The following is a 22,815-nucleotide window of genomic DNA, read 5'->3' as shown; positions in this document are numbered from 1 at the left end:
CCACACTGACACAAGAAACACATCAGGCCATTAAATAGCACTTGACCACTTTACTGAAAATCTCCGTCGCAGAAGCATTTTAATCATTACTTGTTAGCGTCAATGAGAAGTCTGTCTTTTTTGTTTTGTTGTTCATTAACTACTCTGCCTTTGTTAAACATTTCATTGTTGTTCTAGACCTCGTCCCCACTGTCTGTCTGTGTAGCTTGAGATGAATAAAAAAATAAAAACCTTTTGTCATTAAGTCCCACATGTGTTAACACCTTGTCATTTGATTTAACTTTAATTAGGAGAGCCTCAGTTTAACTTCTTGGACTTTCACTCCTTAAATAAAGCAGAGGAAGCAAGCGTCATCAGTTTCAGCCAAGACTTAACGATCAGCCACAGCTCCTTGAAGAAGAACACAGTGAAATGAATCACTGTGGAAACTTCAGCGCGGTGTAATCGTCTTTCGGGGTCTGATAGTTACTGATTTGGCTTGATCAAAGAGATTTGAGAGAAACACATGTTCAGACAGGGGGAAGTGTGAAGTAGCTGGGTAGTTTGACAGAGGAGACTGCTCAGGGTCAGGATGAACTGGTGCATGCATTCTGAGCTCGTTCTATTGCCTCCTGGCACGTGGTTGGTATCTGTGCAGCAAGTGTTGATCAGAGCAGTCAGGTGAGGCAGCTGCTGCACCCGGATAGAAAAGAAAAATGGATGGATGAGTGTGAGGCTCTGACTCCATGAGGATTGCACTTGGTCTCTGGCTGCATGCAATCTCCAGAGAAAGCTTCTGGCTGCCTCTGAATCCACGGAAATGGTCTTCACTCTTTGATCTGTGGTAAACAATAAAGAAACTAAGTAAGGACATTTTATCAAAGACAGGAAACGATATCAGGATCCACGCTGTTGTTTTGACTTTGTCTCAAAGAGAGTTGCACTTTACCTCAGTGACAACCCCTGCAGCGATGGTGGAGCCGACGTATCGCAGCATGAAGCGGCCTAGTTCCTTGTAGTCCTTGTACAGCTCTAATGACACCGGCCTTTGAGTCTGGATCTCCACAACAGCATTCATTCCCTTACTCAAACACCTCCACAGAAAAGAAGAACAGGGAGTGATAGTTATTTCTTCTGTAATCCTGTAGCTTCAAATGCAATCTGTTGTTCTCTGTGTTTTATTTTCCCTGGGGGGGCTTATTATGGTACCCTACTGTAAATTTAGACACTGCTGCCCTGAAAAAATAAAAACCTACTTAACCTTCCCACACACTGACATAAAGCGCTCTACAGCGGTACATTTTTAAGTTGTTGCTAAGTAGGTAAAGTTCACAGGGTAGCTTCAATGCAGCAATGTCCGCAGACACAGAAAAGATCATCCTGCTTGTGTAGATTAAGAATACAACATAGAACACAATGGCACCGTTCTCAAGACTCACTTTGGCTTCTTCTTGAGGACCTCACCACTGCTTTTGTGTAGAACGCTAATTAGTTTCCTAATGGTTGCTGGCTCACTGACTGTCTGGTAATGCAGCAATACCTAAAAACAAACACACACGCGCACACACACACACACACAGAGTCACAGTAAGGAAACATGCAATATGCTACACATTTAAAACAGAAACAGGGTGGAGGCTGCAAATTAAATAAAAGTGCCAATGTCATAAATTAAGTCTTGGATGCACGAGTGTTTGTGTGTTTTCCGGTACTTACTGGGAAGCCTTGTGTGACAGGGACCTCGATATTGAAGAGGAGGATTCGAGCTTTGAATCGGGTGCAGACTCGAATTGGCTCCTTGGGATCGCAGAACACACAGCCAACACTGGAAAGATGCAGTTACGTAACAAAATAAAACAAATCAAAACACCAGGTTACGTAATGTTGTAAGAGGAAAAAACAGTCCTCGTAAGTGTCTAATACTCTTTTTATAACAAAACTAGCACATATATAGCCTAGCGTAGACAGACTCAATTCTAATCAGAATGTGAGGCTGGTAACACACCGTTTGGATTTCACTATGGGACCTGTTTGTTTTACACATCTGTACACGACAGGATAGTCCTACAACCAATCAGAGCTATTTTGTTGTAAACCAAGTCAATTCAGCTGCATTCAGATGACGTGTATGACTACATCACCGTCACTCTTCTGTGCATCACTGCATACAGCCCACTCAAACGACATGATTGGGCACTGAGATCTTTGCCTTTGCCCAAGAAATGTTGTGAGCTGGGGAAGTTTGGGCTGGCTTCCAGGCAAGCTCTGCTAATGCAGATTCATTAATTACTGTTAATCAACTTGCCTTGGGTTTATTCCTCGTGTGTCAGGTCCCAAACTCACATGAAAACAGGGTTAGTAAACAATAAGATTTACTTCTGTTTCTTGCTGACTGCACAATGAACAGCAACACATGTAATTTGTGGTTGTTGTAGAATCCACACAATCATACAGGCTAAGCTCATTTAACCCGACATCATATGTATACCAGGTAATTAAACCTGTGTTATTCATTTACTTGATCTTGATTATGTCCATGCCGGTGACGGTCAGGTTGACGTGGTCTCCGGCTGCAGCCCAGTCCAAAGCTTCATCATGTAGAGTTATTCCTACAGTTACAGAGCCAGAGTGTTAGTCCCCCTGTTGCCACAGGATGGCAGCGCTGATCACAACAAAGTCACTCACACATACTTGAGGATGACAAATTAGTTTTTTTTGTGTCAAATGTGTGCATTTTCCAGCATTTATCATTATCAATAGTACTGCTGAAACTAGATAGACAAAAGATATCATCTTCTGGTAACAAAAACACATTGCATAGAAGATGGAAAAAAAAAACAAAAAAAAACTTTCCATCGGTGTAGTGGGCGTTTGAGGGAGCCTTGTGGCATTCATGCCCGCCTAAAATTAGGCACCTCTGAGATACAAACGGATCATCAGCAGTTACTACAGCCATATCGTACTGAACTAAAAACAGAGTCTGAATGAGGATTTCATTTTTTCACCTGCTCCAACAACAATTTCATAACAAAGAGAAAACCAGTACCATAAATCAGCCACCATCCATGCATGGCAGCACATATAAATCAGTGCGTACCTTTAACAGTGCAGGTTTCATTGGGAGGCATTGCTAGTATTCTGTCTCCTGTCTGAATGTAACCAGCCTCAATCTTCCCTGTGACACAGAAGCCTGAACCTTGGTCTGGGAAGAGAAAAAATGTCAATGGGCACCGAAAAGGGACATTAAGTAAATGTATTTTGCACAGTATTCACTGACTTTACCTTTGAACACATCTGAGACACACAGTCTGAAAGGTTTGTCCACAGACCTCTTAGGGGCTTTAAATGCATCTAGGAGAAAAAAAAAACAAAAGAGGAAGTAAACAATGAGTAGCAGGAAACATTAGTAAGTATTATGAGAAGTTTCGCGTCCAGGGGTGATGAATAATGAATCAGTTTCGGACGGTCAGCACTGACGGGCACACTGTGAGAAATGCGTGAACAAAACTCTAAGGAAAATAATTCACTCTGGTGTTTACCATCACATGCTGCAGCAGTGAGTAATAATTTTTCTGTAATATTCCAGTCAAATACGATTTTTTTCCAAACAATCATTCCCGCCAGATTTAGAGATGGCTATATAAACCTTCCTGGCTATAGTTAGCTTGAATTCATTTCATTAAAATGTCTAAAATCTAACATAATGTACTTTTACACTATCAAATTGGAAATATTACTGTACCTACGTTCAGTGCTATCGTTATTAAAACTATGGAGGATGTCAGAAATTAATTTTGACACTTAACAAGCTTTTCCAAAAATCTTTTCAGTTGCATGGAAATGGAGGTGCTAAAAATTTAAAATGGCTTTCCTGCTAGGCAGCTTTGATCCACTCAGTCATCTGCACTTCTTTTTTTTTTTTTTTTCTTTTTTTTTAATAAATTGTACTACGTAGAGCAACCTTTCATACACTGGCCCACAAAACAGTGAGTGAGATTATCTGGTCCTGTCTTCACATGGCTCAGATCAGGTGCTACCTTGTTGCTATAAATAAGAACCGATCACCATGGCACATAGGAGTCCCCCAAGGTTCAAGTTTTGGACCGCTGTTATTCAGCCTGTAAAAGCAGTCTGCGTCAAATCACAGCTGATAAAAACACAGTTTGACATTGTGCAGATGACAGATATACCGAGGTCTTTCACCAAAAAAATATGGTTACATAAGCCCTACCAGTGCTTATAGGTGGTCTAGGCTACTGCCTTAAATTGACACCGTAGCTACGAAGACAGCCCAAACCCTACACAGACCATAACACAGGCGACGCAGACTGCAAGAGCTGTGATTGGTCCACTTGGTAGTAGCGTGTTTTCACTTTACTATTCCCCTCTGCTTCTCCATCTCCGCAATTTTCAAATTGACTGTTTTGTTTGAATAAAGATGGAAAACATCAAGGAAAGATTAACTGAGGAGGTTAAAACCACTTGTATGATTCGTCTTCGGCTTCATTGTTGAAAGTGAAGCAGGAAGTAGAAAGTGAAGCAGGAAGTAGAAGCAAAAATTAACCCGAATGGCAAAAAAGTCACAGCACCGACTAGCGTTTGGGTGTCGCTGTTACAAAGCGAGCCAGACTGACGAGTGCACAAGTATAAATGGTTGGCTATGCGCGTCCAGTCCTGTAGAGTCATAAACTCCACTTCGGTGCAGCACAATTGCTGGATACAATGAAATTGAAGACAGAAATTGTCGTATTCACCAACAAGACGAGAAGAATTAAAACTACTGCTTGGCTTGATTCCAAACATATAAAGAAAGTTCGTAATCTTGGTTTCAATTCAGATCTGACCATCAGAGCAATAACTAAACCAGCATTTTCCCTTCAGACTAACAACAAGAGCTGAAAACCTCACGTTATTCACAGGGTTTAATCTGCAGTGAGGTAGTGGGCTATTAAGCAATCTTTCATCTTCATGTTTACTCTTAGAATATATTCATGCTGTCGGTGTATAAATCACTAACAATCACAAGGAGTCTTTGAAAAATCTAAATGTTGCAGGGCACTTAAGGAGGTAGTCATTTGCAAGTAAGATCCAAACGGTGTGAAGCTGCATTCAGCTGTTATGCTGCACAGACATGGAACCAACTTCCCCATGAACTAAAACCACTTTCCAGTCAAGTTTAAATCTGCACCAGTCCTTAGATTGATTAGTTTCCATGCTGCAATTTTCCCCTGTATTTCATATGGGGCAACTTATTGGTTCCATTCTGATTTTGTATTGTTTTGTCTTTCTACTTCTTTTCTTTGGCTGTCTAAAGCAGTTTGCATTAACTCTACATTTTAAGTGTGCATTACAAATAAAACCACCGTAAATTAGCCTCGCCTGATATTAGCAACATCTATTTACAGCTGAAACAGATACCTTGACGTTGGTAGAAACCTCAGAAAGCACTCCTGTAGCATTTGCATGGTCCAACTTGGTATATTAGTTTCAGAAAGACAGAGAGATATGAGTAAATGTCCTTCTTCCTGATTAGCTCCGAAAAAGGCAGCACCAAAACCGCGAAGCAGTGCATTTAATTAGCAAAACTATAACTGCTGCTGATATATATTCTCTGTCGCCGTTTTTTCTCTGCCACTCCTAACGTCCATGTTTAAGGAACTTCCTTGAATCAAGTGATCGCTTGTTAGCAAAGTAACAAGTTTCTGGAGAAACCTACAAGTCTTCAGTAGAATGATTTCAATGTCTTGGTTGTTTTTTTGTTTTAAGAAAAAAAAGTTTTAAAATATTCGAGTCTGCATGACTACAGCTGGGCACTGACAATGCAATTGACTTGCACAAAAACTGAGAATGATTCATCATTTCTATTCACACATTTGCAAGCAAAGTGTGAAAATGCAACTCACGTATTTTAACTTTCTGCCAGAGAATACTGGGTTTCAGAGTGAAAAGGCAGGAAACGCTTTGGGCAGCAAAAGCTTTGCCAGTGTGCATTTACCAATCTGCTCCAGGAGGCTGAACCCAGAATACCAAGAGGTGAGTTGTGACACTGTACTCCTGGTGGTGAGGTTTTCACCTGACAGGCCGCTGGTGGGGATGTAGAAAACGTCGGAGTCCTGGAAAAACGGATAAAACCCGGATCAAAAAGAGAGCTGGGAAATTTTAGGCCAAATATCTAAAATGACACATAATATACCGATGCAGAAGTATCCTAATGTGTCAAATGACCCGGAGCCAGCTCACCTTGAATCCCGCCTGCTTGAGAAAATGTCCGAGTTTTGAGATGATTTCTTGAAAACGCTCTTGCTGCCAGTTTACCTGATTTGTAAACACACACGTATAAAGGAAGAAGGAAACATAGACAGAAAGAAAGTTTCACCCTTTAGTTTTATAATGGAAATGTGTCAGCAACAAACCGGTGAGTAAAGGAAACAAGAACACAAATATTCAAAGGTCTCTAATGCCTTCTTTTCTCCTGACAGAAAGAGAGTCGTTAAAGTCTTCACATTCATTAAAAGTAATAACAACAACAACAAGGCCCCTGTTATTGGATATTTATATATTAATATGCCAATTTTTTTACCATAGCGTACATGTGAAAGTTAATTTACACTTTTTTCACAATGTGTCAGACGTCATATCTGCAAAGTTAACAACAGGCAAACCTAAAAAATAGCCCAAAAGTGTGTGGGTAATACTGTGAAGCAGGTCTGACCTGGTCCATCTTGTTGACGGCTACAGCCAGCTGAGTCACACCAAGCGAACGCACCAGCAAGGCATGCTCTCTGGTCTGACCGCCTGCCTCGAAGCCTGCCTCAAACTCTCCTCTGCTGGCATCCACCACGAGCACTGCCACATCGGCCTGGAGAGAGAGCCGAGGGATAGGATAAAAAAAAAAATAACATGAGCATATGTTTCTGCTGAGGCAGAAAATCCTACACTTTGAAATCTCCCAAACTCAGTTTACTTTAATAGCTGCCACTGTTTTAACACATATGGTACTTCTTGTGAGTGTTTGTGGCCTGGAGTTGTGCGATTCCTGTGGAGCTCCATGCTACATCTGTTGTCGTGGTCTCATCAACCTGCCCAGTCTTCATGACCTCCTGCAGTTATCCACTCCTACCTGAATGAACAATTCTCCAACCTGTCTATGATTCCTCTTATATTCTCAAACTGTCATGTAACATCATCAGCTGTATGTTGTATTTATATCATCACCAGATTCCACATGTACGCTTTAGTCAGATATGTGTATCTATGACAGATGTATGTTTATCTCATTCCTCCTGCTGTTCTCTTCTCTCTTTTTTCTGTCTGTACCCGGCTGGCCTTAGGCAGATGGGTCCCTCCATATGAGCTGGGTTCTGCTCAAGGTTTCTTCCTGTTTAAAAGGGAGTTTTTCCTTGCCACCGTTGCCTTCAGGCTTGCTCTGGGGGTTTCAGGCCAGGTTTTGTAAAGCGCCTTGAGACAATTTGTATTGTTATTGATGGTATATAAATAAAACTGAATTGAATTGAATTGAATTGAAATGTGTGTCATATTAGAAAACATTTCTAACTATCAGATCTAACTACCATAAATCTAGAATGTACTTCAAAGTGTAGAGCAAGTGTCCAAAGATATTAAATTCCTATAATTCTCTAGCAAATTTTTTTTTTATTCAAATGATCTTATATTTGTGTGACAGACATTTTCCACTTTAAAAATATTAGAAATCAGTTCAATCACGAAGGTGGTGATGCAGAAATACAGTTTAAAATCTTAGTCTATATACTAGACCATTGACAGCCTGACACCTTGATTTGCCTACAACAGAAACCCCTTAGTCACTACATGAAAAGGTTGAACGTGAGGACAGTCATATGGTAAAAGGAGAAATTACACAAGCTCCCCAAAACAGAGACAGACAAGCACACCCATGCCTGCAAAAACACCTTTTGTCACCAACACCCAAAACCACTAAAGGGATGTCTAATCACGCTGTGACGGGTGTGGCAGGGTGCCGGTGCACAGAAGGGGGGAGAGGAACCATTATTGTGGAGATTTGCAAAGTCAGAAAGATGTCTCGAGAATGTTTAAGCTCATACTAAATGGTTGAGATGGATTTGTAGATCATTATTGGAGAATCTCGAGATACTATATTCTTCTATATTATTCTCACAAATTTTAAACGTGCTGAATCTGTGATATTGCTCAGGAGTATTCCTTTTGCACTAGCGCTGCTGAGCATAAATGTCTTTCATTTCTTAGTATTTGTAGTGTTCTTCTGTACCTTGCTGCTCACAGTATTAAAAAAATAGATAAAATCATTAATAAGGCTTTGTGAATTGAACCAGAACACACACGGCCTGCACCATCACTGTGGTTGTTGTGTATGCATTGTGGTATACCTGTGCAGCTCCTGTGATCATGTTGGGAATGAAGTCTTTGTGTCCGGGGGCATCCATCAGAGTCACCACTTTAGAGTTTGTCTCAAACTTAGTCATGCCCACATCCATTGTCACACCTCTGGAGCAATACACAAATAATTTAGAGTTAAGTTTTTTTTAAATAAAGATTCTAAGCAGTTAAAATATATCATTGGCATGTGAAAATTGCACAATGGTCCTGTAAACTGTGTGCAGAGGTGATTGGATGCCTTATAAGGCAATGTAGATTTAAAAGCCTGGCCTGGTTTCGCTTCAAACTTCTACTGGGCGAGGCTCTACAGTATTACGCGTCTGCTTCAGAACTTACTGATAAGTGAATATGCAATCCCACCCAAGTCACTTTCTGTTTCTGACGTATTTCGCTTCCGTTTCACTCTGGCAACAACAATAGAGAGCGCAAGAATGCGCGTATAGTATTTTCAAAAACAATATATTTTCCATGTAAAAGGGTTTACCATCAGTGGCAGCTCCAACTGGTGTAGGAAAAAATTTAAATGAGCAAATCTTATTTTTTTTTTCCCCCAAGATCACATCCAGGAAAAGTGTATGTAGTGTTGCCAGTACCTCTACGTTAATGATTTTTTGTTTTTTTATCAAGAAAAAAAGCAACACAGCAAGAAAAGACTTGCATATTAGGAAATATTATATGGTATTATAAAATAAATAATACAATTATGTAATATATATATATATATATATGTAATTTAAAATAAAATGCACATTTTCGGTGTAAATACATAATTTTATGGTGAAGATGTACCTGTCTCTCTCTTCGCCAGTTTCATCCAGAACCCAAGCATAGGCAAAGGAGGCTTTTCCTGCCTTCTTCGACTCCTGCTCATACTTGTGCATGGTGCGCTTGTTAACGTTGCCAAGCAGAAAAAGTAGGTGGCCCATCAGTGTGCTCTTACCTGCATCGACATGGCCTGCAGAGACAGAATAACAATGAAGTCAAGAGGTCAAAGTTATGGGAAGAGAGGAGACCAAGGAGGGATGGTGCAAGTTATGAGGATAGATAAAGAAAAGAGGAAGAATCTGCAAAGACTGATAAGACAGGTGGGGGAAGAGAGAAGATGAAACATGGCAAAGGGAAACCACAGACGGGAGAAGGAAATAAGAAGAATTGCACAAGGGGAGAGCAGGCGGACAGAAATGGGAACAAGGATTGAGGGGAAGGCGGGGGGAAGGGAGAGGACCGTGGTAAAACGAAAGGTTTCATAGGCTGTGGGAAACTAGAATCATCTGCACTTCTGAAACTACCAAGTCACTTTTTCTGGTGTAACTGAGAATATATGATTGAGCAACTGTGTCGGGTTGAAGTTCGACTCATTCACTACCATTCAGCTTTGACAGACGCACACCCAGCAAGGACAGACAAGAAGGGAGAAAGGGGGAGCTTCACAGTGATTAATTACCAAACTGTAAATTGACATGTCAGACAGTGAAGAACAGTTCAAGAATACTGGGGGAAAACCTGGTCTGTCTTTTAGAAATTACAACAACAGCAGCAATGTAAGTGCTGATGTTTTTAAAGCCAGTCTAAAAAGTTTACAGTGGTACCACATATAATCACACAGTTCATAGTAGAACGATATGTATAATGACGGAAGACAGCATAATGTGAAATGACATTAGCACCAGTGTGTTGATCTCTTACTGTGCTTTAAACTGCAATAAGTTTTTTTGTGTAAATTGTAATGAGCTGTGCAATTGTGCATTTTCCTACCTATCACTACCAAATTTAACAGAGGTTTTCCCCCCTGTCTCTTCTCTAGCTCAGCCTTGATATTGATCGTCTGCTTTGCCTTCCCAGAGGAACGTCCCGGGGTAGGGCCAGCGGACGGCTCTTCTCCATTTGACCCTTTGGATGGCGTCTCGGGACGTTTGGAGGGAGCCTCTGTGGCATTTTCGGGGCTGCCGCCTTGGCGTGCTGAAGCGGCGACAACACCGTTCTCTCCTGAGCTGAAGAGAGAATTGGAAGTTTAATCATTATTACAGACAACGTCTCAAAGCGTAGATTTATTCCTAAACAAGAAAGCTTGACTGGGACAACCACACCCTCTCGTCTTAACTGTAATGCTCATCCAAATTTACAGTCTACTACTTTCCATATTAAATGAAATTATACTGCCAAAGGATAAATGATTTCCAATGGAAATAGAGGGAAATTTGAGATACCTGGGAACGTCAAATCCCATTGTCTGCTTCTTGCCAGAGACCGTCATGCGTGCCACTTTGGGTACCACTTCAGAGTCCAGTTTATTGTGAGATGGATCTCTGCTTTTAGCTAGGAGAGTGAGGAACAAAGACATGCATATCTCATTAATGTCAACACTTAAGCCATTAGGTGCACTGATTTGTTTTTAATTAACCCATTAAAAACTAGGGAAGCCTATAGAAAAGCTAATCTAAAACATGAGAATTGTTTGAAATCCTCCAAATATGTGAGTGTTTTCTGAACTTGGTTATGGCATAAAAGGCAATCTCATAGACACTCATCTCTAAAAGGAAGAGCAAGCAAATGTAAATACATATTTTGCATCTATTGCACCCAGCCTTTATGGGTTAAAAATTTATCGAAATGAGCTCAAATGCCAGTTTTGGTCCCTTAATACCAAAACAAAACTCTCGTAATCAAGATAAGACTGAAAGGTTCGTTCTGCAGCCTTCGCTTGCAAGTAGATTTGTCAGGTACCGTGCAAGATAAAAGATCTAGGTTTCAATCATCACTTTAAAATTTACAATAAGTGGAGGAGCTTGAGATTAATCATTAGTCCAACTATTGTTTTTCTAACCTTGCTACCCCCAAGACATCATATTTAAGTTGAATGCATGTTTTTCCTTTTCAAATGTTTAACCATTTGCCACGTTTTATTATTATAAAACATCTAGCTAACTCATTCAGCAATGAACAGTACAGACATATATGCAGCTGATGGTTATTCTACTGGATGTAGTCGTGTGCTGGTGTATAAAGTATATATTCTTAAGATCAGTGAGAGTGCACTGCAATGACTTGCACTTTGAGCCTCCTATCTAGCTGAGTGGCAGTTCATATTTTGCACCAGCGAGACTTGAGGTCATTGCTTTGTCATCCCAGTCCCAAATGGCCACCGGTTCAAGTCATATCAACCTGTTACTGATTCATTTAGACTGGGCTGCACAGCCAAGCCTACTGCATAGCGAGTGCGCAAAGTGTGCATCTGTGCATCGTTGACATCCTGGTTCAGAAAGGGTTAATTTCTGAAGTGGCCGTTGCCTCCCGTCTCCACGTAAATAGATCAGTGTGACACAGCGTTTCGCAGAATGAATCTATAGAAAAGGTGTCATCTCAGCATGTGCAGGGCTGGAGGTGAATGTGTGCTTTATCTCACACATACACATCCTGATTTGATTAAAATAAAAACCCTAACCCTGCACATAAGCAGTACAGGATGGCTGATTTTTTTACGACTAGAAGAGGTGATGTTGACGGTACAATGCAATTTCTATCAGTTCATTTCTTTTATATTTTTGGTTAGTAGAACAGAACAAACTCCCACACAGTGTCCTTGCTGATCTTGTTGCAACACACCAGTAATTAGCATAATTAGTCATTAATTAGATAAGAAGATAAATAAGTACCGCCTCAGTTTGCTTCCCTTTGACATCTGTCATCTAAAACTTGTACAGTTCTCCATCTCACAGCTTTGTCCAAGCATGTATTTTATCATTTACTGAATATTACCTTTTGTGTGCATCCCTGCATGTTTTATGCAGTTTATTGATCATTAAAAAAAAAACACCCTGAGGGAAAATTAGAGGAAAGAGGTGTGATTCAACAGAATTAATAAGGACTTTCTCTAACCAAGCAGTCTCTGAATGACTCGTTATGCATTACAGAAAAAAGTCCCCTTCACTCTGAAACACGAGTCAGACACCTCACTGCACTTTTTTCCTTTTAAAGTAATGCCATTTACATGCTGCTTATTCCCACAGAGATCCACATCTGATTAAAATATGGAAAAGGGGACCATAGCAGCAGAAGTGGATCAAATGTTCTTGTCGAAAATGAATCAATCCAGCCTACACAGAATGTTCTGAAAGCTGTCTGTTCTTGAGATTGAAGTAATAGATACATCTTAAATGCCTCCATCGCCACTGCAATCTGTATCATCAGCAGCAACATGAGATGGAAAAAGTATTGTCTGGGGAATTCAGGTTCTTCCTGCAGCTGGGGGCTTTTCTTGTCCCTATACAGTGACGTGGAGGTTTCAACCACCTGCCTCAAACAGGACACCGAGCAGCATGCGCTTCACTTCTATGTAGCATCAGCTGCAAAACACATAAACATGGTTTAATTCTAGCAAGTACATTTGAGATCAGTTAGCTTTTACAACAAAAAAAAAAAAAAAAACTCAAAATGAAACCCATAGTACCAGAAGGGTTTTTTTTTTTTTTCCTCAGATCTTCACCTCTATATTTTAACCTGGGGTAAAACAGACAGGCACACCCTGCTACACTCCCCCTGAGGTCTTAAGCAATCAACAACCCCCTTTATAGCTACCGGACATGTTGATCTGTCAAAACACTGTAATGCCTCTGCAAACACCTGACTTGCAAGCCTAATTTCTTTTTGCGTGTGTGGTAGCCTGCCTCGGGGAAGCATTAACAAGAGAGTGGCAAGAGAATAATTATTCAGTGCCATCGACCTCTGAGGCTCAGAACAGGATCTCTTTACACAGTTTGGACAGGCAGGTAAACAGTTGGCGTCCTCCCATCCAGGATTTCTCTAGTATAGGGGACCCTTGCAGTAACTGGGAATGAATGAGTCATCTGTACACTTTGGCCCGAGGGCCCAACTGAGCACAGGATAAGAGGAGTCCGCCCAGGATATGCAAATACCAACCCTCCCTCCCCCCATCCAAATACACACACAAGTGTGCAGGCAAATGTAAAATAGTAAAAAGAGAAAGATTAGGTAATGGGGTGACCAAAAGACTTACAAGACAAGGTGGTGCACAAGACCTGAGAGAGGGATGGGGTGAGATGTAATCAGGTGTACTCATGTTATACAGGCATAACATTGTGACCACCTGCCTCATATTGCGTAGGTCTCCCCACAGATACTTGATCAGTTTGGGATCTAGTGAATGTGGAGGCCAGGTCAACACATTGTGCTGCTTTGAGTTTGAGTTGTTCCTAAAGCGTTTTTATGTGTGTGTCTGTGTCAGGCTGCATCCTGCTGGGGATGGCTGCTGCCATCACGGAGTGTCATTGCTATGGGGTGGGGGTGCCTGGTCTGGTCTAGGTGGGTGGTACATGTCTAAGTAACATCCACACCAATGCCAGGCCCAAAAGTTTTCCAGCAGAACCTTGCACTGTCACCAGTCAATGTTATTTACTTCTCCCATCAGTGGTTTTAATGTTGTCGCTGATTGGTGTAAATTATTATAGAATATACTAGACATTTTAACATTTCTTCTTGGTAACAACATCGTCAAGGAAAATTTTCTAGAATTTCATGAAAGCAAAAGTGTAACATAAAGTGAATTCTGAAGAGAAATGTTGTGAAATGTGTCATGATTCTCCCTACCACTTGAGGCCGCTAAAGGCTGTGAAAGACGAGTTCAACTTGACTCAAATCTTCTCATATGGGAGGAAAAGGATCAAGTACAACTTTGTGCACATTTTTTGGACACAGAAGCTTATTCTTTCTGCTACAAACTACAGGGATAGCAATGAGCCAGTTAAGATTCTCATTTAAAACAAAAAAAAAAAAAATACATGAATGAAAATGAATGTGAAGGAAATGAGATTGCTGGTAGAGGGGAAAAGTACCCATCTGACCCCTTTCAGGATGAGTCACGCACACACGCACACAAACACAGAGTGTCAGTACTGCCACTGAACATCTCATATATACAGCTCCTCATTCTCCACTCCCACCTACTCAGAAGACAGTCAACCTTGAGTCATACCAACTATATGAAAGTTCTCACTTAATTAGGGGTTTTTTGATTTCAAAACAGGACTATAATAATATAGATGTGACAAAATCCACCTTGTCTTTCACCAAAAACAAAAATACTATATAAAAGGACTTGCACATTTTCAATAGTCCTGCAAGACTGCTTCTATTAAAATCTCAATTTTTGAGTCATAATTCCAAGTGACTTCAGTCTCAGACAGCAATGGCCGCTGCAGTAACACATTTGAAAATTGATGCAGCCTGTGTGATCTGACGGAGTTTGGAAGCAGTGGAAGATTTTTCTATTAGTCATTGTAAATAATAATAATTGTGTAATAATTTTACACTGTAATGGTGACGTTTTACCAGAGCAGTTGGACTGATTTAATGGTTAAGAAAATGAGTGCATCCTTAATGGAATGCTTTATATTACAGTAGGATAACATTGTTTGCCTTGATGTAGACAACACATTTCTTTAATGATACATTTCCTTCAAAAATCATGGGATGTAAACTGTAATCATAATTCTAAGTTAGGAAAACATTACCTTCAGTTCATACTGAAGTGTTCAGCCCTGACAGACTGGTGTCACAACTGTTTAAAAAGATAAATCAAATCTGAAATGGCCTCAGTTTTTAGTTTCTGAGTATTTGCTGCGCAGAGCAACACATTTTACTGAACACCATTTCATTCTATATGTTTATGTACTGTGTAGTGCACAAAAAGAAGATAAACTTTGGTGCATTTCTAGTAAAAATCAAAGGATTCATTGCTTAGCTTTTCCTGAATGTGCAAGTCAAAGTGATACGACAAAACATTCAAGTGCTAGTGCAAAGTGATGATTAATCAAGGAAAGCCCAAAATCTGACTAATTTATCCTACTACAACCTACTGTGATTTTAAAAACAAGTTTCGACTCATTTGAGGCCAAACAACGTTAATCTAAATGAAAAATCTGTGCAGTCACAATCACATCATATACAAACGGGTAATTCTACTTTCCAGATATCTGAAACAAAGCTAAAACAAAGGCAGCCTGACTTGTTCTGTGTTTTCAGCAGTCATCCAATTGGCTCCTTCAGTACTCTGCAGAGTTGTATCACATTAACGCCAGCAAGAATCATCCTTGGTTAACCAATGAGACTACAAGAAAGCTCAACAGAAATTTGTGAATATCTAAGCAAGTAAATGATGAAAAAAAGAAACCTGCCAGAAGCAAAATGTTTGGGCATCCACCATGGTTAGTACATAAACCAGGGGGATTTCAACCCATTCTTTCTCGCCAAAAGCTTCTAGTTCTGTTGAATTCTTTTGAGGTCTGTTTAGATTTTCAAGGGTGTTTTGGTCAAGGAACTGTTGGGGCCATGGGAAAACCTGCGTGCACCTCTTGAGGTAGTACAGAGTTTATTTTGACTTGTGTGCAGGGTCATTATTCTGTTCTAGATTCAGGTTGGACAAATGTTTGCATGGTGCTCCCTTACATGTCAACGTTTGACCTGCAAACACTGCACAAATTCATTTAAGTTTCTTAATGGAAGTGGAAAAAAATCAAACAGCACAACGTGCAGACAATAAATTAACCAATCATTTCTGAAGTCACTCTGCGTGTCTGCTGCAAACTGTCTTATCACTACTTCTTAAAAAACCTTTTTAACATTTGATTGCCTTCAACCACAGCACAGAAGCCAACTCTTGCATTTCCTGTAATATAAATGGATCTTTTTCCATCTAAGTCAAGAATCATATTTCCCTCTCAGCCTTTGGTCCTTTGACATTCTGCACCACAACAAAGCAGCAGTACTGATGGAATGTAAGTCCAAATGCACCTGCTTTCTTTTGACCACTTGCTATGAGTAAAATGGTATTTTCCAATGCTGGCACCACTTCACAACAAAACTGCGTTTGTGCAACATCTACGCCTTGCAGAAATGCAGAGCCTGTAAAGAAACAAAATGATTTGATCTGTAACAGCCTTTGACAGAGCTGTGAAAGTTGAGAGACATGATCAGATTTTCCTACGTAGGTGGTGTAAGACACACAGAGTAAGATGATCGGCTGCTGTGCCGAGTCGACGTGTGCTCTGGGTGACATTTTCTCCAAGACTGCAGCTTCCTGCTCAAACCCACACAGTGGCTCGCCTTAAGAGAAAAGGACAAAACAGTTGCTGGACAAACCCACTTGTTAATAAAATGCTTCTTGACTTCCAGAAAGCATCATCTAAAAATACTCTGGGGCAGATCTTCACTCAGAAAAGGCACCACAACATCCCTAATAGACCTAATTATTTCCAAACATGCTGCTCCCAGGACTATGCACATTGTACACTAAGAAACCCGTTTGACTCCTACTGTTTGACTTGTCATTATTTCCACTATCTGCCATTTATCATTTCCCTCAGGCTCACCAGTTTATGTTTGACACCCTGAGGGTCCAGTTTACTCAGCTCTCCGCACCTGTATAAAGTTTACACATTAGTAATCCACACCGCACCTCTTCAGCCAAAGAAAATGCACACATTTAAGACAGCAATGAAGTTGTGCGGGAAACTCTGACATCAGTCCTTATGTTCTTCTAGTGTCTCATAACTACAGTACATACCAGAGTCTTGGCGACGACGTCAGGGAGATTATCAGTTTTTGGGTTAAAATGCTGCATAAACAAGCTCACAGTGCATAACGCACCACATCAAAATAAGTCATTTTTGTTCACTCTCAAATTTTTAATATTAGCTTCTTTAATCAATGGTGTCTGCTAAAACTAACACCACTCATAGTCACAGTAAAAATGTGAGATACCCACAGAAACTTCACCCTAACATTTCACTGGAAATTTAAAAAAAAAACAACAAAAAAAAAAAACTACTTATTCCCTTAATGTTATTAAAATTGATGTTGAAAGCTCATCCTTGAGTATTGGCTCATTGTGTGCCCACAATAGAATACCATCTCGTATAAGAAAGTGTGATAAGAAATATTTTAACAGGTTACATAGAATTCAATAGTTCAATATAACAAGCCTAAAAGTATGTTTGTACACACATAAGCACACACTCTCTCTCATACACAAACAAGAGGACACGCCTAGGCTGAGGCGCATTCAGTGTACATAAATTCATCTTTATTTCAAAATTGACAAATTAACCTCTGGCAGCGTGTGACGACACACCCAATGTAAATCAATCTCATGTGTACATCGTAATGTTAAAAGTAATTTTTTTACTTCAGGTTTGAAGGCATTCATTTTAAGTCATTCAGAACACTTGTAATTCATAGTGCTGCCATTGTAATACAACTTTTTTTTCACATTAAACTGTTAAAAGCACTCAGTTTTCTGTGTGTGACTTTGTATGCACGTGTGTGCGTATGTGTGCGTGTGTTCCTGTTCCCTCATGGGAAAATCTCCAGGTGTCCCCTAAACCAAAAAGTCAACCTCATGATCTCAAACACAAGCAGTAGTAAACCAGCACAATGGTTAACTGATCCATATTCCAATAGCTGCAGCACACCTGCACACAAAGACAACCTCTTTTTTTCTCTTTTCAAGGTTCATGCAGCACTGACTAGAAGAAAAGCCATACCAAAAGAGAAATTCTTTAATTTCCCCAGGCTATGATCAAATACTTTGCGGTCATACAAAAATTAAAAAGCCATTGGCCATCAAAGCATACAAAAAATAAGACTTGAATTTTAAAATGTAGAGGAAAATGTTTAATACAAAAAGCAAAAATCATTCTAAATATTCTTAAAATACTAAGTCTCCTTTGAAAGCTTACTTAGCTGCCAAAGTAGATTTTATTATCCTGTTAGTAACAGTGACAAATGACTTGTTCGCCCACAAAAATGCTGCAGTAATGCCGTTTCAAACAGTTCTTAATTGAGCAGATCAGTTCTGTTGTAATACTGGTCCCAAAAGTTTCTTTACTCCACTTGACTGATTGCGGGACAAAATTAAAAAAAACTCATAAGGACTGACGACTTTGAGTTCAATTCAACTGGAGGAGGAAGAGCTCTCAAAAATGTTTTTGTCCCAGTCAATTTAGCACCAACCTGGACGCAAATGGATTAAGTGCTTTGCTTACGTCTATCTTGTGAAAGCTTTACGCTGATTAGCACGGACAATGTCGTCAGGCGAAGGTGTGTCGAAACGGAAAGGTTCAATTGGCAGAAGCGGTGTAGGCTGGTCTTTAGATTCGTCCAGCGATTTACAGAGGAAGGGCTGGTAACCACCTCCTGTCCTCTGACCTTTTATTTTTCCCCTCCATATGTTCCTCGTCCTCTTCCGTTGCCTGTGGCTTTGAAAAGACAGGGCAATTGCAAATATTGAAGGCTGCGCAAAAACAGAAAGATTTAGCCCCAAGGCAACAGAAGTTGGAGAAATCGGAGAAGATGGCGAAGGAAGGTCGCTGTTGATCGGACGATGGCCTCCTCCATGTGACTGGGCCATGAGTGAACTCAAATCAATAGTCTGGCCCGACTTAGGTGGCCTGGAGATTTGGTGGTATGGTTTGCGGTTGAGCTTACCCATGGCACCACCCTCTGCAGTACTTTCTGCCGACACACCAGCGCTCTCTGGTTTTGCTGGTAAAAGGAGCGAGGTGAGGGAGTACTGTGACCCATTTGAGGTGGTTGAGGTTTTACCTTTGTGTTCAGTTGCCAAATGTGACAAAGGAAGCAGCTCAGAGAGACCAGGTGGTTGCTTTAGTGCATTTGCTGAAGATTCAGTGCTGACAGGTTGATGATGTGCTGAGGAACTGCTAGTCTGAGGCTGCAGGGTTAGCTGAGACAATGACAAGGTCCCAGCTATGCCTGGGGGAGCGCTTTCTTGTCTTTCAGTGCTTAGTGACTGAGAGTGAATCCTCCTGTTTTGGTGTTGGGAAGCAAGCTCAGACAGTGAGAGTGTCTGTGCTGGTGTAGCCATTCCCTGACACTTTACAGTAGGAATTACACTTTGGAGGGCGCTGCTGAGCGTTGGGCTACGATTTGAGTGCTCCTGGATTAAATCAGCCAGTGATGGGCTACCTTTAGGGTCAGCCACTATAGTTTTGCCTCCAGTCCCAATTGCCATTGAGGGCTGATGATTCTGCAGGACTGAGCTGAGACTCCCAAACCCAGGAGGAGCAGCCAGAGAAGGGCTTACAGCTGTGATCTTGGGGTAGCTTAGTGACAGGTTACCGAGTGAAGCCGAAATTATGGAAGGAGCGGTGGTGTGAGAAGTTGAAGACATACTTAAAGACGCCAATGTCCCCAGTGAAAGACTATTCTGATTCAACACAACGGACGATGGTGAATTAGGTCCTATGGCAAAATTTCCTAATGGGGAAATGTCAGCTACTCCTGTCCCCTTACTTTTTTGCTCATGATCAGACATAAGTTGTGCCAAACTGATACCAGTGTTAATGACAGGACTAACGCTTTTATCTTTTAAATTTTGATTTTCAAAGCTGCTAACTGGTTCAGTCTGATGTTGACATAACAGGTCACGCAAGTTTGGTGCACTTGGTTGTGTACATTTGCGCCCATCTGCCTCAGGTTTATGTGTTTTGGATGTAATGTCTGTGTGAGAAGCAGCCAAGCAGGCTCCTTACCTTACGAAAGCCAAAGGCAGTCGAAGAAGAGGGACAAGACGACCACAGAGCAGACGTCACATGAATCATACCATAAACAAAAACAAAAAGAACAGAAAGAAGGCATTTTGTTAAACATTTGCATATGTGTGACTTAAATGGGTCATCACACACATTTGTGTGAAGGCCACACAACACTAACGAATTATATTTCAAATTAACTTGTGTTTATCTAGAAGGTACAGTATTAAACAGGAAACAACGGCATATGGTTAAATTAGTAACTAATGAACAGAAATAAAGAGATCTTACTTGTTGGACACAAGTATTTAAGCATCCCTGATAAACATCTTCCTAATGTGGCTGAAACAATTCTTAAACAAATAAAACAAATGTATTTTGGTTAACTCCAGCCGTACCTTTCTCAGCTTCCTGTTTGGGTCTTTGTGGAAGTGGCGCTTTCTCCTGGCTAACTCTCGCTACTGAATCCATCTCTGCAGTTGTACTTCTAGCAACTGGGGCTGTTTTAGTGTCTTCAGACAGAACGGCATCCAGTGCCTTCTGTGGGTCGAATCCACATTTGATCGCAGCCTGGGTAAGGACCGAGTCTGGAACTGCATCCCCCAGCACAGTCCGCATTTGGTCCAGACAGGAATACAACTTGGCTACAGATTACAATACCCAAGTCAGACACAGACATTGTATTTTTTTTTCCAGACAAAATTGACACTTCCAATAAAAAATAATGAGATGATCATAATATCTTCAGTTTGCACATTTTCAGTCACAAACTTGAGGTTGCATGAACCTAATAATACTACCTTGATCAAGAGGGTCAAGGTCATGGTTGACAGTAGGAGACATAGGAACCTCCTCATCTTCATATTCTTCCTCCTCTAATGGCTCCTCCTTTGGTGCTTGCCTCTCTTGACGTGAGTAGATGAACTGATTCGCTGGATAAACCAAAAACATCTCCACTTAATGGCTGATTGCAAACTATAAGATGTGATGCAATAAATGAAAAACTTGTGAAACAAATTTCTCCTCCATTATTTCTACCTGCCGATACACAAATGCACAATACATATTTGATGTGAAATTAGGGGACCATGACTCCAGCAATCGCTGATAACCAACCTGTTGCCGGTGATATACAGCAGTAGTCATCTTCCACGGACTGTCCATACACGTCATCATCATCAAAGTCTAGGAAAACAAAAGAGGAAAAAAAAAGGTTCAAATGTGTTTTGCCTCTCTTTATTCCTTGTACACACTTACCTGTGTACAACATGCAGTTGCAGCAAAGTCAATTGTAACAGCTGTCAGTTTGCTTTGTCAGCAACTTTGAGAATGCATTATAAACTCTGAATTGGGATCCAGGTCCTCTACTATAATTAATTAAGTGAGAGACTTCACAATTCAGTAATAACAGGGGGTGTCCATATACTCTTTCTAACAAAGAAATAAATAGCCAGGACTTCTGAGAAATCACTACATAGTTAGCAAGCTAGCTAAGTAGCCGTTATTATCCTGAGTAAACGTTAACGACGTAATTAGTTATTGACACATCCGTGTTTAGCATCATAATATTGCCATGAGAGCTCGTGCATATGGTCAAATATGGTATTGTGGTGAAAAGTATTTCGTACTCAGAGCCAAGTGACACGACAGCAACGTTATCTTGCCAGCAAAACTCGCTAGCTTTAGCTGCTAACGCTACAATCAACTATACTGTGAATTGATAGCTTAGCAGCTAACATGTTTAGCCGTTTGAGGCCTTGTCATGTCGATTAAACGGCTACCAACGCCGAGTTAAAGTAGTCTACCTTCGTCGTAGTTGTAACCGCGAACATTTCTGTGGCGAGACATTTTGCTTAAGTGTCCTCTCTCGACCCCAGCGTTAAAGTTATTCGTCTCACAGACTGTTGTGACATGTGTCTCACCACCCGGTTGCCATTGCTGCCGCTGTTGCTGTGTACAACAGCAGGCAGGTCATATTTGATTCTGCAACCTTGCAATATAATGATTTAAATTGAAGGTAAAAGCGACTTTAATATTAACGCGTTTACTTTTTCCGCTACATTAAAGAGGTTAAAGAAAAAAATAAAAACTTAATTTCAGATAAGTTTTTTTTTTTGTTCGCTGACGTAAGTTCCGGTTTCAGTTCACGGCATAGCGGCCTGGAGTCAGGTCTCCTGAACATGCACCACCATTTACCACACGCTGTGTGACAAAGAGAAACTGACTCCCAGTCATTTTATGTCTGCTGAAGATTATCCCGAACCACTACATGAGTTCTATATCAGAAAATGAAATAAACATGTCATATCATATCATATATTCTCATCTCAGCTTTCATCAGTGTAGAGAAAACCCTAGAGACCTCATGCAGATGATGACGGCTGCTGAGATGTAAATTATTGAGACATTGTATGGCTGCATCAGACTTCTATACTGTTTTATGACAAACGGTTAATATTTAATCAGTGTGAAAGAGAAAGCACAGGATGAGGGTCAAAGAGGACAGTCTGAAGTAAGAGGTCACGAACAGTGCACAGAGAGAACACAAGAGACTCTGCTTGCACATTTGCACGATTTTCAATCCCCCCTATGTTCTTGAGGTGTGAATGCCTAAACCATTTTATCAAAGGTTATGCCCTATGGTTAGGGACCAACCCATCTGAGCCCACACTCTACACCTCGTACAAACACACGCCCCAAAGTGACATCATTTTTTCCAGCTATCTTTGCACCACAAGAAACCTATAGCCTGTCTACCACAAAGGGGAAAGAAATTAGATGTGTGCGCTTGTGCGTTTACAATGTCGTGCACTCACTTGTTTATCTGTGAACTGGTCTGCAGTATGCGCTTCATTAGTTGCAAATAAGCGTGCAG

At 40.7% G+C, this 22,815-nt stretch overlaps 1 protein-coding gene across 1 annotated transcript; it reads right to left on the bottom strand.

Moving 5' to 3' along the window:
• Positions 1 to 35: 35 nt before the first annotated feature.
• On the bottom strand, positions 36 to 22,208 carry hbs1l (HBS1-like translational GTPase). Its single transcript, XM_084559690.1, has 18 exons — positions 21,746 to 22,208; positions 21,057 to 21,125; positions 20,741 to 20,872; positions 20,339 to 20,584; positions 10,584 to 10,692; positions 10,132 to 10,367; positions 9,166 to 9,331; positions 8,367 to 8,484; positions 6,692 to 6,838; positions 6,220 to 6,294; positions 5,975 to 6,092; positions 3,262 to 3,330; positions 3,077 to 3,181; positions 2,498 to 2,588; positions 1,696 to 1,804; positions 1,419 to 1,519; positions 929 to 1,073; positions 36 to 818 (listed from the first exon to the last, which is right to left on the bottom strand). Exons 1-18 carry the CDS (start codon positions 21,786 to 21,788, stop codon positions 807 to 809), a joined length of 2,091 nt encoding a protein of 696 aa, XP_084415816.1. The 5' UTR covers positions 21,789 to 22,208; the 3' UTR covers positions 36 to 806.
• Positions 22,209 to 22,815: the final 607 nt, after the last annotated feature.

The sequence above is a fragment of the Chelon labrosus genome (genome assembly GCF_963514085.1).
Source record: "Chelon labrosus genome assembly, chromosome: 14".
NCBI lineage: Eukaryota > Metazoa > Chordata > Actinopteri > Mugiliformes > Mugilidae > Chelon > Chelon labrosus.
Note: the sequence above shows the minus strand (reverse complement) of the source record. Positions and strands in the feature narration are given on the sequence as shown.

What these genes read in the sequence shown, in the direction of transcription:
- hbs1l (XM_084559690.1), bottom strand. Translation starts at nt 21,788, where the DNA reads ATGTCTCGCCACAGAAATGTTCGCGGTTACAACTACGACGAAG. An exon ending in TGATCACAGGAGCTGCACAG is followed by an intron (nt 6,839 to 8,366) that starts GTATACCACAAT and finishes CTCTCTCTCCAG; the next exon opens with GCCGATGTGGCAGTGCTCGT. An exon ending in CTGTCACACAAGGCTTCCCA is followed by an intron (nt 1,520 to 1,695) that starts GTAAGTACCGGA and finishes GTTTGTTTTTAG; the next exon opens with GTATTGCTGCATTACCAGAC.